The following is a 12,856-nucleotide window of genomic DNA, read 5'->3' on the forward strand; positions in this document are numbered from 1 at the left end:
CGGGGCCAGGGCCCGTGGCCAGCCCCTGCGGTCCCCCTCCCAGGCGCGGTGGCGGTGGCGGAGTTCATCGCCGAGAGCCCCCGCCTCCTGAGACTGGACCTGCGGGAGAACGAGATCAAGACGGGCGGGCTCATGGCACTGTCGTTGGCCCTCAAGGTGAACCACTCCCTGCTGCGCCTGGACCTCGACCGCGAGCCCAAGAAGGAGGCGGTGAGCGGGCGCTCCCCTGCAGCCTCCCCAAGGGCGCGGGGGGCAGGCTGGCCTGGGGTGACCGCAGGGCCTGCCACAGGGACGGGTGGCCCAGAGCCCTAGCCAGGCCCGCTCCGCCCGCAGGTGAAGAGCTTCATCGAGACGCAGAAGGCGCTGCTCGCCGAGATCCAGAACGGCTGCAAGCGCAACTTCGTGCTGGCGCGAGAGCGCGAGGAGAAGGAGCAGCGGCTGCAGCTGTCGGCCTCCATGCCCGAGATCACCGTCACCGAGCCCCAGCCGGGCGCGCCCGCGCACGAGCCCGCCGCCGAGGCACAGGAGAACGGGGCCCCGGGCCCCGGGCCCCGCCTGGACTCAGACTCAGACTCGGACTCTGAGGGGGAGGACGGGGAGGAGGAGGATGGGGAGAGGGCTGTGGCCCCCTGCCCTGCCCCGGTGCCCCCCACGGACTCCCTGGCCCCTGGGGACAGGAGCCCCCCAGGCAGCCCCTCCTCCCCCACCGAGCAGCGTATTTCTGTGTCCAGCCCGGGCCGGGGCCACAAAGTCTTCGTGGTGACCCGGGTGGAGAGCCCGCCCGAGAGAGCAGAGCCCCCCGCGCCACCCTGCGCTCCTTGTCCTCCCTCCCCTCCCACCGCGCCTGCCCTGCCACCCGCTGAGGCCGTCAGCACTCCGCACCCAGGGTCGTCTGAGCCTCAGCCGGGGCCCCTGCTGCCCAACGGCCTGAAGCCCGAGTTCGCGCTCGCGCTGCCGCCAGAGCCGCCCCCGGGGCCCGAGGCCAAGGCAGGCAGCTGCGGCCTGGAACATGGTGAGAGGAGCTCTGGGGCCGGGTGACAAGGGGCCCGAATGCCGTGTGTGACCCCTACCCAGTAGCAGCGCTCAGTTTCCCGCTCTTTGGCCCCTGAAGGGGCAGGGAGGAGTGCCACTTGGTCCTCGTCCCCACCTTGCTTCCCTGGCCCGGGCACGCAGGGCGGTTGGCCGGAGTGCGACCTCAGTGGTGCCCTGGCCCTGTGCTGCCCCGAGGGTCGGGCCGCCACGCCCTCCCCACCTGCCTGACTGGAGCCCCCCACGTGCTCCCCACGCAGAACTGAGCTGCTCCAAGAATGAGAAGGAGCTCGAGGAGCTGCTTCTGGAAGCCAGTCAGGAATCGGGACAGGAGACACTGTGACACTTTAGGTGAGATGGGGGCTGGGGGCCCAGGGCACCGGGGAGCCGGCGATAGAGTCCCTGGCTGACAGGTCCCCCCAATCTCTTCTCCCCAAGTTCCTTTTTTCCAGTTGGTCTTCGATGAGCTGAGGCCAGAGCCATGAGAATCCACTCACCCTCACCCCAGCCTTCCTGAGGCCCAGGATTCCAGGGGTGCGGGGTGCCTTTCTGGGGACCCCTGCTCCCCACAGCAACACTACACGGGGTGCAGGAGCTACGGGGAGCACCCCACCGCACCCTGACTTAAGCACTTCTATTTATGTGTTTGGCACCTGACGACCAAGCTGGGGGTGCATGGGGAGAGGAAGAGGCTCTGAGGACATCGGTCACAAGGCCAGGCGACTTTTCCGGAGGGCCCCGTTGGGTCAGGGTTGCCCCTGTGGAGGGCAGGAGTCCTGGGTGGTGGCGGGGTGGCCCGCGGTGGCCCTGGTTCGGGATGAGGCAGGAGCGTGTGCGGTGCGGTGCGGGAGGGGCGGAGAGATGGTGGTGGTTGAACTTGGCGGAGCAGCCCACAGGGCGAGGGCCGGGGTGGGGGGATGGGAGTAGACCATCAGAGCTTTCTTTTTCTTAAGTGCAATAAATCTATCAGGGAGCTGGGTGGGGAGCAGCCGGGGTTCTGGAGACCCCGCTGTCCAGGCCACTTGAGGCTGTGCCCTGAGAGGCACTACAACCTGGGGGAGGGCAGGGGACACGGTGGGAGGGGGGGTTACAGGGGCGGGGGAGAGGCTGCTCCTGTCGGTGCAACTCTGTTCTCACCTTTTCTAATAAACCGGAGCTGGGTTCACCATTCGCCTGCTCCCTTCTGCTGGCGCCGGTCCTGAGTGCCCCCTGCGGGGCTTCTGGGCCCAGGGAGCGGGGAGGGTGGGGGCCAGACAGCGCCGGTTCTGGAGTACCTGCTCGGCTACATGCCCGTGGTCCCCCAAAGGGACACCGGGAGGCTGCCCCTTCCCTACGTGTGTCCACGCACTCAGACCTCACATAGCTCGGGTATCTGGTCCAGTTCACAGCTGCCTTTCTTTGGAGGGACACGACCCCTCAAATGTTCTCCAGCTTCAGGACTGGCTTCTCTGGGCGACAGGTGTGGTGCTTGGGTTCAGAGGTCAGTCCTCTGCCCAGTCACCTGTGGCTCACGGAGAACAGACACCAGCCCATCCCTGGTGGCCCTGGAAGCCCGGTGGGAGTGTGCCCCGGGGCTCAAGTCAGTGCCACTGGAGCCGGAGGTGGCTCGCTCCCCCTTGTCAGGATGCGCCAAGGGTGCAGCCAGGGGCTCATGGGGCATTTCTGGGAACTCTAAGCTTCACCCTTCAGAAAACGAGAGAACCCCCAAGGGGAAGGCTTCGCGCCAGTCCTTTCTTCACTGCAAGGGAGACTGACACGGGGTGGGTGGAGGTGGTGGAGAGACCGTGAGAATCACAGTGTCACCAGCCAGGAGCCCTGTTACCACTCAGCTGCTATCACAAACCCAGGGATCTGTGTCCCCAGCTGCCCGGGTATCTCTAGGCCTCTGTCGGTTTGCTCTTCAGTCATTGGCCTGGCAGCTGTGTGTGTTGACTGCCCCCCAGGACACCCACAGTTAGGACTCCTATTTGGGCAAGGAGCTCAGGGAAGCCCCTAGCACCTGCCCCAGCCCACCCCCCAGGCAGCTGAGGAGGCGCCTGCATGGCCCCCGGTTCTGTGACCAGGTGTGCGGTGGGGCCGTCAGCCCCCTTGGTGTCACTGGGGAGCGTTAGGTTGGCCTCAGGGTGCTGAGGAGCTACAGTCCTTTGCCAGGTTGGGGTCTGTTGGTACAGCTTCCCCAGATCTCAGTCGGCTTGTGGTCCGTTCTAGCCATTGCCCAGGAATCAACTCCCCTGAAGGGTTTCGGCCCTTAGCAGCACGGTGGGTGCTTACCCATCCCCTTTGCCCTCTGCCTCCACCTCCACGCTGGTGACCAAGCTGCGCTGGGGGTGGCAGAGCTCAACTTGTCCCTCGTGTGGCGCCCATGAGGGGCTGGGGTCCTGTTGCCAGCCTTGTCCCTGCTCTTGCACTAAATTTAGCTAGGAGTGAGGAACAGGTTCTTTCCAACTATTCAGGATTGAATTGTGTCCCCCATGCTCCCCCCGCCCCCAAAATAAAATGATATGTGCAGTCCTGACCCCAGGACCTCAGAACAGGGCCTTTGGAAACAGGTCTCTACAGAGGTAATCAAGTTAAAATGAAGTTACAGGGTGGACCTTAATATAATGTGACTGGTGACCTTATAAAATGGGGGAGATTGAGGCAGACACACAGAGGGAAGGTGATGTGAAGATGCAGAAATGCAGCCACATGCCAAGGGACACCAGACGGCCGGCACAGCACTAGAAGCTGGAGGAGCCCAGCGAGGGGGCCTTGCAGGCTTCCCAGGGTGCGAGGCTCTGCCGACACCTTGACTTAAGACTTCTAACCACCAGAACTGTGAGAGAATGTGTTTCTGTTCTCAGCCGCCAGGCTTGTGGGATTTTGTGACAGCAGCCCCCAGGAGACTTAACAGATCAACTCCTCGGGGCTTTTGCTTGTCCATCTTTTGGGGGTCCTAGATCAAGGGCTGGGGTCCCTTCACTTTCAGCCACCCAAGCATCACCGACCGGAGCTTGCAAAGACAGTCCGTTTTAGCACTTGGCTAGACACTGTATCCATTCATAAAGATCTCGATGCCCTAACACAAGTGTCATTTTCACATGTGTGTGTTCAGGGTGGCAGGCAGCTTTTCTCCACAAAGCTACTTGTGCACCCAGGGGCCCCCTCCCTCTCGTGGCTTTGCTACCCCCTAAGGCCTCAGGGTGCCTGCTGCATCCAGGGGGAAGATGGGGAAGGAAAATGGAGAAAAACTTGCTTCTTAACTCGATGGCACGGTGGGAAAGGCACACACATCACTCTCACTCCCTTTTTGCCAGTGAGAACTAGCCCCTCGGCCTCACCTGGCTGTAAGTTCCAGCAAAAGCTCCACACTGTAGAGGGGACCGAGAATCCTCGTGGGCAGTGAGCCATCTTGGCTACACCCGTCCCCTATGCCATCCTGTTTTGGTTTAGGTGTTTATGCACGCATGCATGCCTACAGCACCTGGTCTTCCTAGGTGGTCTCCCATCCAAGTACTAACCAGGCCCGACCCTGCTTAGCTTCCGAGATCAGACATCGGGCTTGTTCAGGGTGGCATGGCCGTAGACCATGGACCGTGGCTCCACTGGAGCGTGAACCCAGGACCTTCTGCGTGTAAAGCAGACATGCTGACCGCTCCACTATGGATCCATGTCTTTTTTTTTTTTTTTTAAGTCTCCCAAAACTCTAGCTTTGGCATGCACATGGTCAGATAAATAGGCGACAGTTTGACCACTGCTCGAGACCACAATGGGGCTGCAGCCTCTTCCTCGGGCTGGGGGTCCTCAGTCCTGCTCCCAACCTCCAGCCAAGTCCGTGGGGTGATCCTGCCTCCCACAGCACTCCTGGTGCCGGTCTGTTTTCCGCCTGGACTCTAGGTGGTAAGGAACAGCCTAAGGCACACTGGCTTAAGGGAGGCGAAAGGGAAGGGCCATAGAGTGGCTCCAATGGCATGTCTACAGAGACACAGATCTGATGGTGTCAGCGAGGTCCCCTGTGTCTCTTCAAGACTTCGTTCTTCGACATGCTTTTCCCTGCTCATGCCCTCGACCTCTGGACACATGGGGCGCATTAAGTGTTGGTCTCCCCTTCCCCCCGGACTGGGCCGGGCACACCACCAGCCTGAGCGTGTGGCTGTTTGACCGGCAAGGAGTGGGAAGCTGGCCTGAGGAGTGATGCCCCATCTGAGGCGTCTGGCCCACCGATGGGAAGGGCAGACGATGCAGAGTCCTGCCTAGGATAACCTGCAGCTTGGCTTGGTTCTGGCACCCACTCTGTGTCCTACAGGTGCCCAGTTCTGCTCCTCATCTTCTGTGTCCTCATCAAGGGGCCCATGAGGTCGCCCTGAATTCTGTCCTGGGAGGCAGTGCTGCTCACCCAGCTGGCTGAGGTGCCAGCGAGGCCTCATTAACCCATTATGCTGGGGTGGAGCCACCTCGAGGGTGGAGCAGCCCGCTGAGGTCACGCTGAATACCGCTCTTGGAAATGCCAGCTCCTGCCCCGCCCACAGAGGGGTAAGCTAGGGTGTGGGGACAAGGACCTGGATACCCCAAGGCCTGGGCGTTCTCCATTGCCTGCGTCAATGCTGCACATCTTCCTGCATGGGCCTCGCCCAACACCCCCGACAGCCCCGCCTGCTCCAGGGACGCCAGCCATGAGGCTGCCAGCTGACACTGCTGACTCCCTGGGGAGGAAGTGGGCTTGGCAAGAGAGGGCAGCCCTCATCCCCAGCCCTTGCTGAACCAGGGAGACCAGGTCCTGAAGACCCATCAATGGCTTTCACACCTTTATTTATCGCACTTGAACCCTGAGTTCCTCAGTGGTCCTTCAATGCCAACTTTTGGCACTGACGGCAGCTCTCCGGCTCACAGATTCACCTGCGGAATGTGGCCTCGTTCCTAACACTGGATGGACCCTGGGCCTTGGGCCCAGTCGGGTTGCCTACGCACGGCCTCATCTGGGCTGACGGAGGAGCTGTTGCCCCTGCTGCCCCCAGGGTCCCTCCTTCTAAGTTGCATTCCGCAGAGCGCAAGCTGCGTGTCTCTGCTGGCCGTCACGCGTCAAGTCCGGGGAGTGGCGGGCTGCACTGGCATGCGCAGGGGCGTGCCCTGCAGGGAGGAGGGCTTCGTTGGCATGCGCAGGGCCGTGCTCCGCGGGGTGGTGGGCTTCGCTGGCATGCGCGGGGCCGTGCCCCACGGGGTGGCGGGCGTCGTTGACATGCGCTGGGCTGTGCCCTGAGGTGTGGCCTGACCCAGCTGCCCTGGGGGCGTGGTTGGCTCCGTTGGCGGCGCGGGCTGCCCCGGGGGCGTGGTTGGCTCCAGCGGCCGCGCGGGGCGCATCGCGGGCTGGGGACTCGGGCGAGCTGGGCGGATTGAGAGTTTTGACTGCTCGTATGAGGCCCATGCGGCGGCGGATGGAGTGGTCCAGGTTGACGGTGCAGCGCAGCAGGCTCTGAGCCTCGGCCACCGTAAAGGGGAAGTCGGCACCCAAAAAGCGCTCGAAGAGCTCGGGGTCACCGTCCAGGTCAAGCACGTTCTGCAGCGCCTTGGTCATGGTGTGCAGCTCGCGACTATTGTCGCAGAACACGTCCCAGAGAAGCGCGCGGGCCTCGGGCGCGCCCCCGGACTGCTGCCGGTCCTCCAGGCACTGCAGCGCCCAGCTGAGGCGGCAGGGCCACTGGTTGGCGAGCACCACCCAGGCCACGGCCTGGCGCGGCGTGGGGCCTCCGAAGTCCCACTGCTGCTGCTGCTGCTGTAGCAGGCGCACAGTGATGGGCACGGTGTTGACGATGCGCCGCATGGACACCACGTTGTCGGGCACGTACTCGTACAGGCAGTCGCGCTCGTTGTGCAGGCAGAAGAGCGCCTCCTGGATGCGGCGCGTGGCCTCGGCGTCGATGCGGCCCTGCGTGCGCTCGGCCTGCGCCTGCGCCTGCGCCTGCACCTGCACCTCCACCGCCAGCAGCTGCGCGCCCTCGCCGCAGCGCGCGCGCGGCGGCCGCAGCTGTCGCGTCATCTCGCGATAGAGCAGGTCGTCGCGGCTCTGCACGGCGTCGTGCAGGAACTGCAGCTTGGTGCGGCGGCCCATGATGGGCACAGAGAAGGGCAGCGTGACCGTGCGGTTGAGGAAGTGGTAGCCGTTGTCGGCGGTGCCCTTCATGGAGCCGGCGGCCTCGAGGCACGCGGCCAGGATGCTGGGGTCCACCACCAGGATGAAGATGAACGGCGCGTGGCTGTCGGACAGCAGAGTGTTGATGGCGTTGAGCACGCCCACCACGCGCTCGGGGTAGCACGTGTCCAGCCCAGTGACCTCCAGCACGATGCGCAGCCGGCGCCGCTGGTAGATCTCCAGGAAGCAGAGGAAGTCGGTGAGCAGCTCCACCTCCTTCTTCACCTCGCACATGAAGCCCAGCTGGCTGCCGAACTTCTCGCGCGACACCAGCCGCTCGATCTTCTTGCGCTGGCTCACGAACAGGTGCTTGCCCACCGAGTACACGGCCATGAGCAGCCCCGAGCCCGACAGCGTGGTGGCCGCGCCGCCGAACACCCGCATCACGTTGCTATTGCCGCTGCCGTGGCTCAGCGCGTGGGAGCCCAGCGACAAGTAGAGCAGGGCCACCCCGAGCCCCAGCGCCGCCAGGAGAGCCACCAGCCCCAGGCACACGCGGCGCCGGCAATGCCACTCGCGCTGGCGGAAGCCGGCGGTCGTGGCTGGCTTGTTGCCCAGCACAGAGTACACGCTGAAGGGCAGCGCGCCGTAGTGGTGGCGGATGCTCTCGCACAGTGTGGTCACCAGGCCGGCCCACAGCTTGTCGGTGCCCGCGTACTGCCAAGCGCTGAAGCGGATGAAGAGGAACTTGACGTTCTTGCGGCGCAGGTGTACCTCGGTGATGATCGGCTGTAGGAACACCAGGTACCACAGCAGCCGCGGGAAGCCCCAGCCGCTCACGGGCCGCGGCCGCCACTGCACGCGCTGCAGCTCCTCGGCCTCGCGCTGCGTCGCCTCCTGTTCCATCAGAGCTGCGGGGACGGAGGGCGCGGGGGTCAGCGTGACCCGCTCGAGCCGGGGGGCGGAGCTTTAACGTGGGCGGGGCTCATATGGGGGCGGGGCTCGGGCAGGGGCTTGGATGTTATACTGAGACGGGTGGAAAAAGCTGGGGCAGGGGCAGGTGAGGAAGGAGAGGCTTGGAGCTGGGCTTGGACAGAAGAGGTCTGAGGACAAGGCCGAGGATTGCGCTACGCATAAGCGGAGCCCACCGAGGAGAGAAGGTGGGAAGGGCAGGGAAGGCTCTAAGGAACGAAAGAATGGATGTGAGGTTCTGAGGAAGAAACATGCTGGGCAGCAAGGGTGTTAGAGCCTCGGTCTGATTTTCCTGGATTACCATGCCTCCCCCTCAAAACTTTCGGCTCATCTGTCTCCTCCTCCAGGAAGCCCTCTCTGATTCCCAGGCTAAATGAGGTGCCTCCTGCCTCCCTGGTCCCAGTCATCTCACTCACTTTGAGTCATCACTGTCTGGGGACAGGTGAGCCCTTGAAGGGCAGGGCCCTGGTTGTCTTGGTCACTGCATGTCTGCTGGGTACCAAGGAAGTGCTGGGGAAATGTCTGAAGGATAGATCATGAGAGGCTACGGGCAGGATCTGTCTTCTACTGTGAGGTCAGTGAGTGAATGAGTGAGAACATGTCAGGGTCACCTAGCACAGAGTAGGCACCTCATAGGCCGTTTCGTTTTACCTTATAGCCAATCTTTTCTCCTCCTGGGACCCTGTGTGCTGCTCTGTGACAACACAGGGGCAGACTTGGCTTGTTTAGTAGGTGCTCTCCGGGGCTGGCACATGGAGGTGAGTCACCTCTAGTCCCTCTGGCCAACTGGAGCTGGGGTCTGAGCTCTAGCAGGGTTGGAACTAGGTCCAAACTGCTGCAGATCTTGGCTAGGCTGCAGCTCATGTCTTCAATCGATACCTATCTGGTAGGGGTCTTGTGGGTGCCGGGCCCTGAGCCGAGGCCGAGGAGAAGCGGCGAGTCTGGGGGGCACAGGGGCCTGTAGACACTTGGCAGGAAGGAGCCTGCAGCCTCAGTGAAGAATATGGCCTTCCTCCCTAGGATGCCAGGGAGCCACAGAAGGCTTCTGAGCAGGAGAACAACAGGGCTAGATCTGTATCTTCTCGATCCCTTGAAGTGGATTTGGCAGGGGACAGGGTGAGATTGGAGGCCAGGAAGCCAGAGAGGAAACTGGAGCGGGGACCTGGGGGCAGAGGCTGTGGGCACGGGGAGGGATGTGGTTTAAGGTGAGTTACGGGCATCTGCACTGGGGCAGGCCGGCCTCAGGGGGCAAAGACATCTTGGGGAAGCATGGGGCTGGGCAGGGTTTTCTGTACCCCTACTCCCAACACAGGTGGATCCTCACCAGTGATCTTGTCCAGCATCATGTGCAGGCGGCAGCCAAAGGGGGCATAGAAACCCACGGTCACAGGGACAGGCACATGGCAGAGGGTCTTGGCCAGGCAGCTGCAGTAGACATCATCCTCTGTCAGGATATCTGGAGGCCAGGGTTGTTGAGGGGGTACAGGTGGGGAAGCTGAGTCAATGAGGCTGGCCAGGCACCACCCTCCTCCCGTCTGCCCTACGGAGTGCCTGCCCTCAGCCCCTCCCTGCACCGGCACCTCCCTCCCCGACTCCCGGAGGTGACTCAGGTCGAACCTCGGACAGATGGAGGTTTCTGTGGCAGCCCCCTCCACCAGGGCGAGATGTGCCCCTCCATGCCCCCCAGGAGGAGCCGACCCCAGATCCACCAGACAAAGAATAGGAGGCTAGACTCCCCTGGCCCCAGCCCAGAGGCCTGTGGGAATTTGGCTGCCCTGGCCCTAGGTCACCAGGCTCAGCCACCAGGCCATGGTTCCCCCAGGAAACTTCGGACTCAAGACCCTCGGATGCTTAAGACGAGTGCCAGCTTCTGCCTGCTCTGTTCGCGTGAACAGGCCCTGGTCACCACAGGCTCCTCAGTCTCCTGTCCACTCCTGACCCTGACCTCTCTCCCTCTCTGTGACCTCGTGCCCACAGCCACTACTCCTGCCCCGAGCCCAGGCCGACCTGCATTCTCTGCATGACCCAGGTAGAGCGATGCTGCTGGGAAGCTCAGTCCCTGCCTCTGATGAATGGGGGGCCCAGACCCTAAGGGCGTGGGTGCCAAAGGGTTTGGCTGGGGACAGGAGTAGCCATTCAGGGCAAAGATTCTGGGTTAAGGCCTGGCACCATGCTCAAGCACCATGGCGTCCACTCTGCAGGGGATGTCCTGCCTGCTCCCCTGGGCCCCCATGAATGCTACTTCTTGGACCTAGAGTTGGGGTGCCGGAAAGGTAGGACTCAGTCGTGGGGGTCACTGTGCCAGCCTCGCGATGCGTGGTGGGGATGACGCACCCTCTCTCAGGGAGGCCTGTGGGCTGCAGGACCCATGCCTCACGGGGGCCACGCTGGGAGGGCAGGAGGAGAACCTGGGTCAAGGTCGGCCAAGGTGGAGGCCAGGTGGATCTGCTCCCACTCTGCCCGATGGCTGGGTGACCTCACCTCACGGAGCCTCTACTTGTCTGTGTGTGAAATGGGCATTGTGGCCCAGAGATGCCAGTGACGAGGTCATGCCTGACCTGGGGCCCTAGTCTCTACCTCCGCAGTTAGGCCACCGGCGCCTGTGGCCTGGACTCCCACGTCCACCCTCGCATCCTACGGTCCACTCTCCTGTCAGACCCTGAGTCGGCTCCTGTCCCTTCCGCCCTCGCTGACCCCATCTGCCCTCTCCCCCTCCCCCACTCCCTGCGCTCCAGGCACACTGACCTTCTTACTGTCCCTTAGACAGGCCACCTCAGAGTCTGCATCTGCTGATCCTGCTGTCACTTAAGAGAACTGCTCTGTCTTTGCTCAAACGTTGCCTTCACGAGGCCTTGTCCGATGGCGCTATTTAATTTGCGGAGCCTGACGCTCCCTCTCTCTCTCCCTGCTGCCTTTCCCCCCAACGTGGCTATTACGGGGTGATGCACTTTTAACTCTTCCTATTTCTCTTGTTTCCTGTCCCCGTCACCCCCCATCACCTATAGAATGTGGGCTCGGGGAGGGCAGCAGTCCATCTGCCCTGCTCCCTCACCCCATCGCCTGACAGAACCTGGCACCCATAGTAGGCGTTTAATACCTAGTCACAGAATGAATGAAAGAATCAATGAATGGGCCGATTCCTCCCATTACTGCATCGCTCTCTCCATCCTCCAGGCCACTCCCTACCTCTTGCTGCAGCCGCTCACTGGACCATCTCCCCCACTCCGGAGCTGGCCAGCAAGTTGGTGCTCAGCACCCCTGCCCTATGTCCTCCATGGCCCGCTGGGCCAGAGGAGGGAGGGCCGGTGAGACAGAAAGCAGAGCAAGGGGGTCAGCACAGGGCGAGAGCTGGGCCCAGGCCCCTGGCCAGCCTGCGATGGAGGCACCATGGGCAGCCCTGGCCCGAAAGCCTTGGATCCCAGCGGATGAAGCAGAGATGGCTGCCCGAGGCTCAGGGTCAGGGACGAGCACCCTCCCAGAGAGGGACCAGAGCGAGGGAGGAGGGTCGGCCCCAGGCCCAGGTGGGAAGCGAGGCAGCAAGGAGAGGGCCCCCAGGAAGGCTGGGTGAGCACCGGAGCTGTAGGAGGTGAAGGGGCCACAGGCTGCCGGGGCGGGCAGGGGCCGGGCGGCAGTGGGCCTGCTGGGCTCCAGGAGGGTGCCGGCTGTGGAGAGCGGGGCTGGGCCGCTGCTGGCCATGGCAGGTGCTCTGGTGGGTGCGGGGGGCAGCTTGGGGACGCTGGCCAGTCCCATGGGGGCAGAGATGGTTGTAGATGGCCCCTTCTGGGCATCCTGAACAGGGCAAAGCCGCTGCCGCAGGGAGCTAGGAGGTGGGGGCTGAGGCCACAGCTGCTGCAGGATGGGGGTCTGGGGGCCCCAGCAACAGCCCCCAGCGCCCCTCCAGTGGCTGTGGTAGGCCAGCTGCCACCGTGCCTGGGGGGGTGGCTGACAGTGCCCGTGTGCCTGAGGGGTCGTTGGGACATGGAACCACTGGTGACAGCATCCTGGAAAGAAGGAAGGAGGAGGTGACTGGGCCCGGGTCCCCGACTCCTGGGGGACACTGGCAGGAACCAGGTCAGGTCTTCAGATGGAGGCCGGGGCTGGTCCTCAGCTGAGGCCCAGGAGTCAGAGAGAAAAGAACGAGGAGGCAGGGGCTCTGCGCCCCACCGTGGGCCGGGGGAGAAGGGGTGCAAGGGCTGGAGAGGGGACAACACCCAGAGTCCCTGCTACGCCCAATTCCTTGGTTCCTGGGGGTCCCCCAGTGGGGATGACAAAGGAATCCATGGGGAGCTGGTCTGGTTGGTCCCGAGTTGGCTAGAGTGATGGGAGCTGGCCGTGGAGAGGGGACAGGCCAGGGACTGGGAAGACAGGGTGGGCCTGGCACTCGGGCTCCAGCCGGGCTGGTGAGATGGGGGCTCCCCAGGAGGTGCGGATCACCCCAGGGGGCTGGCCCCCACTGTTTCGTACATGTTCAGTTAGGGGGGTTCGCTCTCCTCCCCTCCCTCCCACCACACTGCTTCCCCCAGGCTGGGGGTGGTCCCCGCAGACCTAGTGATTCGGGGAGGTAGACTTCTTCCCACACTGGGGGTGGGGGCAGGCCAGGTGGGCCTCCCCCACTGGCATCCCCGGCCCAGCCTTCCTCCCACCTTTGGGCCCCCCGACTTCTGGTTCCCCCACGGCTACACGGAGTGCCAGCGGCTTCTCTCCTGGGGCCTGAGGTTCTTCTGCTCCATCCACTGAGCAGCCCCCCAC

At 63.4% G+C, this 12,856-nt stretch overlaps 2 protein-coding genes and 1 pseudogene across 2 annotated transcripts in view; 1 reads left to right on the forward strand and 2 right to left on the reverse strand.

Annotated features, from left to right (window-relative positions):
• The window catches only part of PPP1R37 (protein phosphatase 1 regulatory subunit 37), a 40,356-nt gene extending 38,166 nt beyond the window's left edge, over positions 1-2,190 (forward strand). Inside the window, exons 12-15 of the mRNA XM_006911859.2 lie at positions 44-210; positions 334-1,012; positions 1,290-1,380; positions 1,468-2,190. Coding sequence (XP_006911921.1) covers positions 44-210; positions 334-1,012; positions 1,290-1,372 — 929 coding nt within the window. The 3' untranslated portion in view covers positions 1,373-1,380; positions 1,468-2,190. The remainder of the gene's footprint in view (positions 1-43; positions 211-333; positions 1,013-1,289; positions 1,381-1,467) is intronic.
• Positions 2,191-4,480: 2,290 nt separating this feature from the next.
• Positions 4,481-4,596, reverse strand: LOC112479694 (annotated as a pseudogene).
• A 966-nt stretch (positions 4,597-5,562) lies between these two features.
• NKPD1 (NTPase KAP family P-loop domain containing 1) overlaps positions 5,563-12,856 on the reverse strand; it is an 8,181-nt gene continuing 887 nt past the window's right edge. Inside the window, exons 2-4 of the mRNA XM_015589274.2 lie at positions 11,680-12,108; positions 9,432-9,563; positions 5,563-8,046 (exon numbers count right to left, since the gene is read on the reverse strand). Of these exons, the coding sequence (XP_015444760.1) occupies positions 6,035-8,046; positions 9,432-9,563; positions 11,680-12,108 (2,573 nt within the window). The 3' untranslated portion in view covers positions 5,563-6,034. The remainder of the gene's footprint in view (positions 8,047-9,431; positions 9,564-11,679; positions 12,109-12,856) is intronic.

Source organism: Pteropus alecto, unplaced genomic scaffold (genome assembly GCF_000325575.1).
Source record: "Pteropus alecto unplaced genomic scaffold, ASM32557v1 scaffold194, whole genome shotgun sequence".
Taxonomy (NCBI): Eukaryota; Metazoa; Chordata; class Mammalia; order Chiroptera; family Pteropodidae; genus Pteropus; species Pteropus alecto.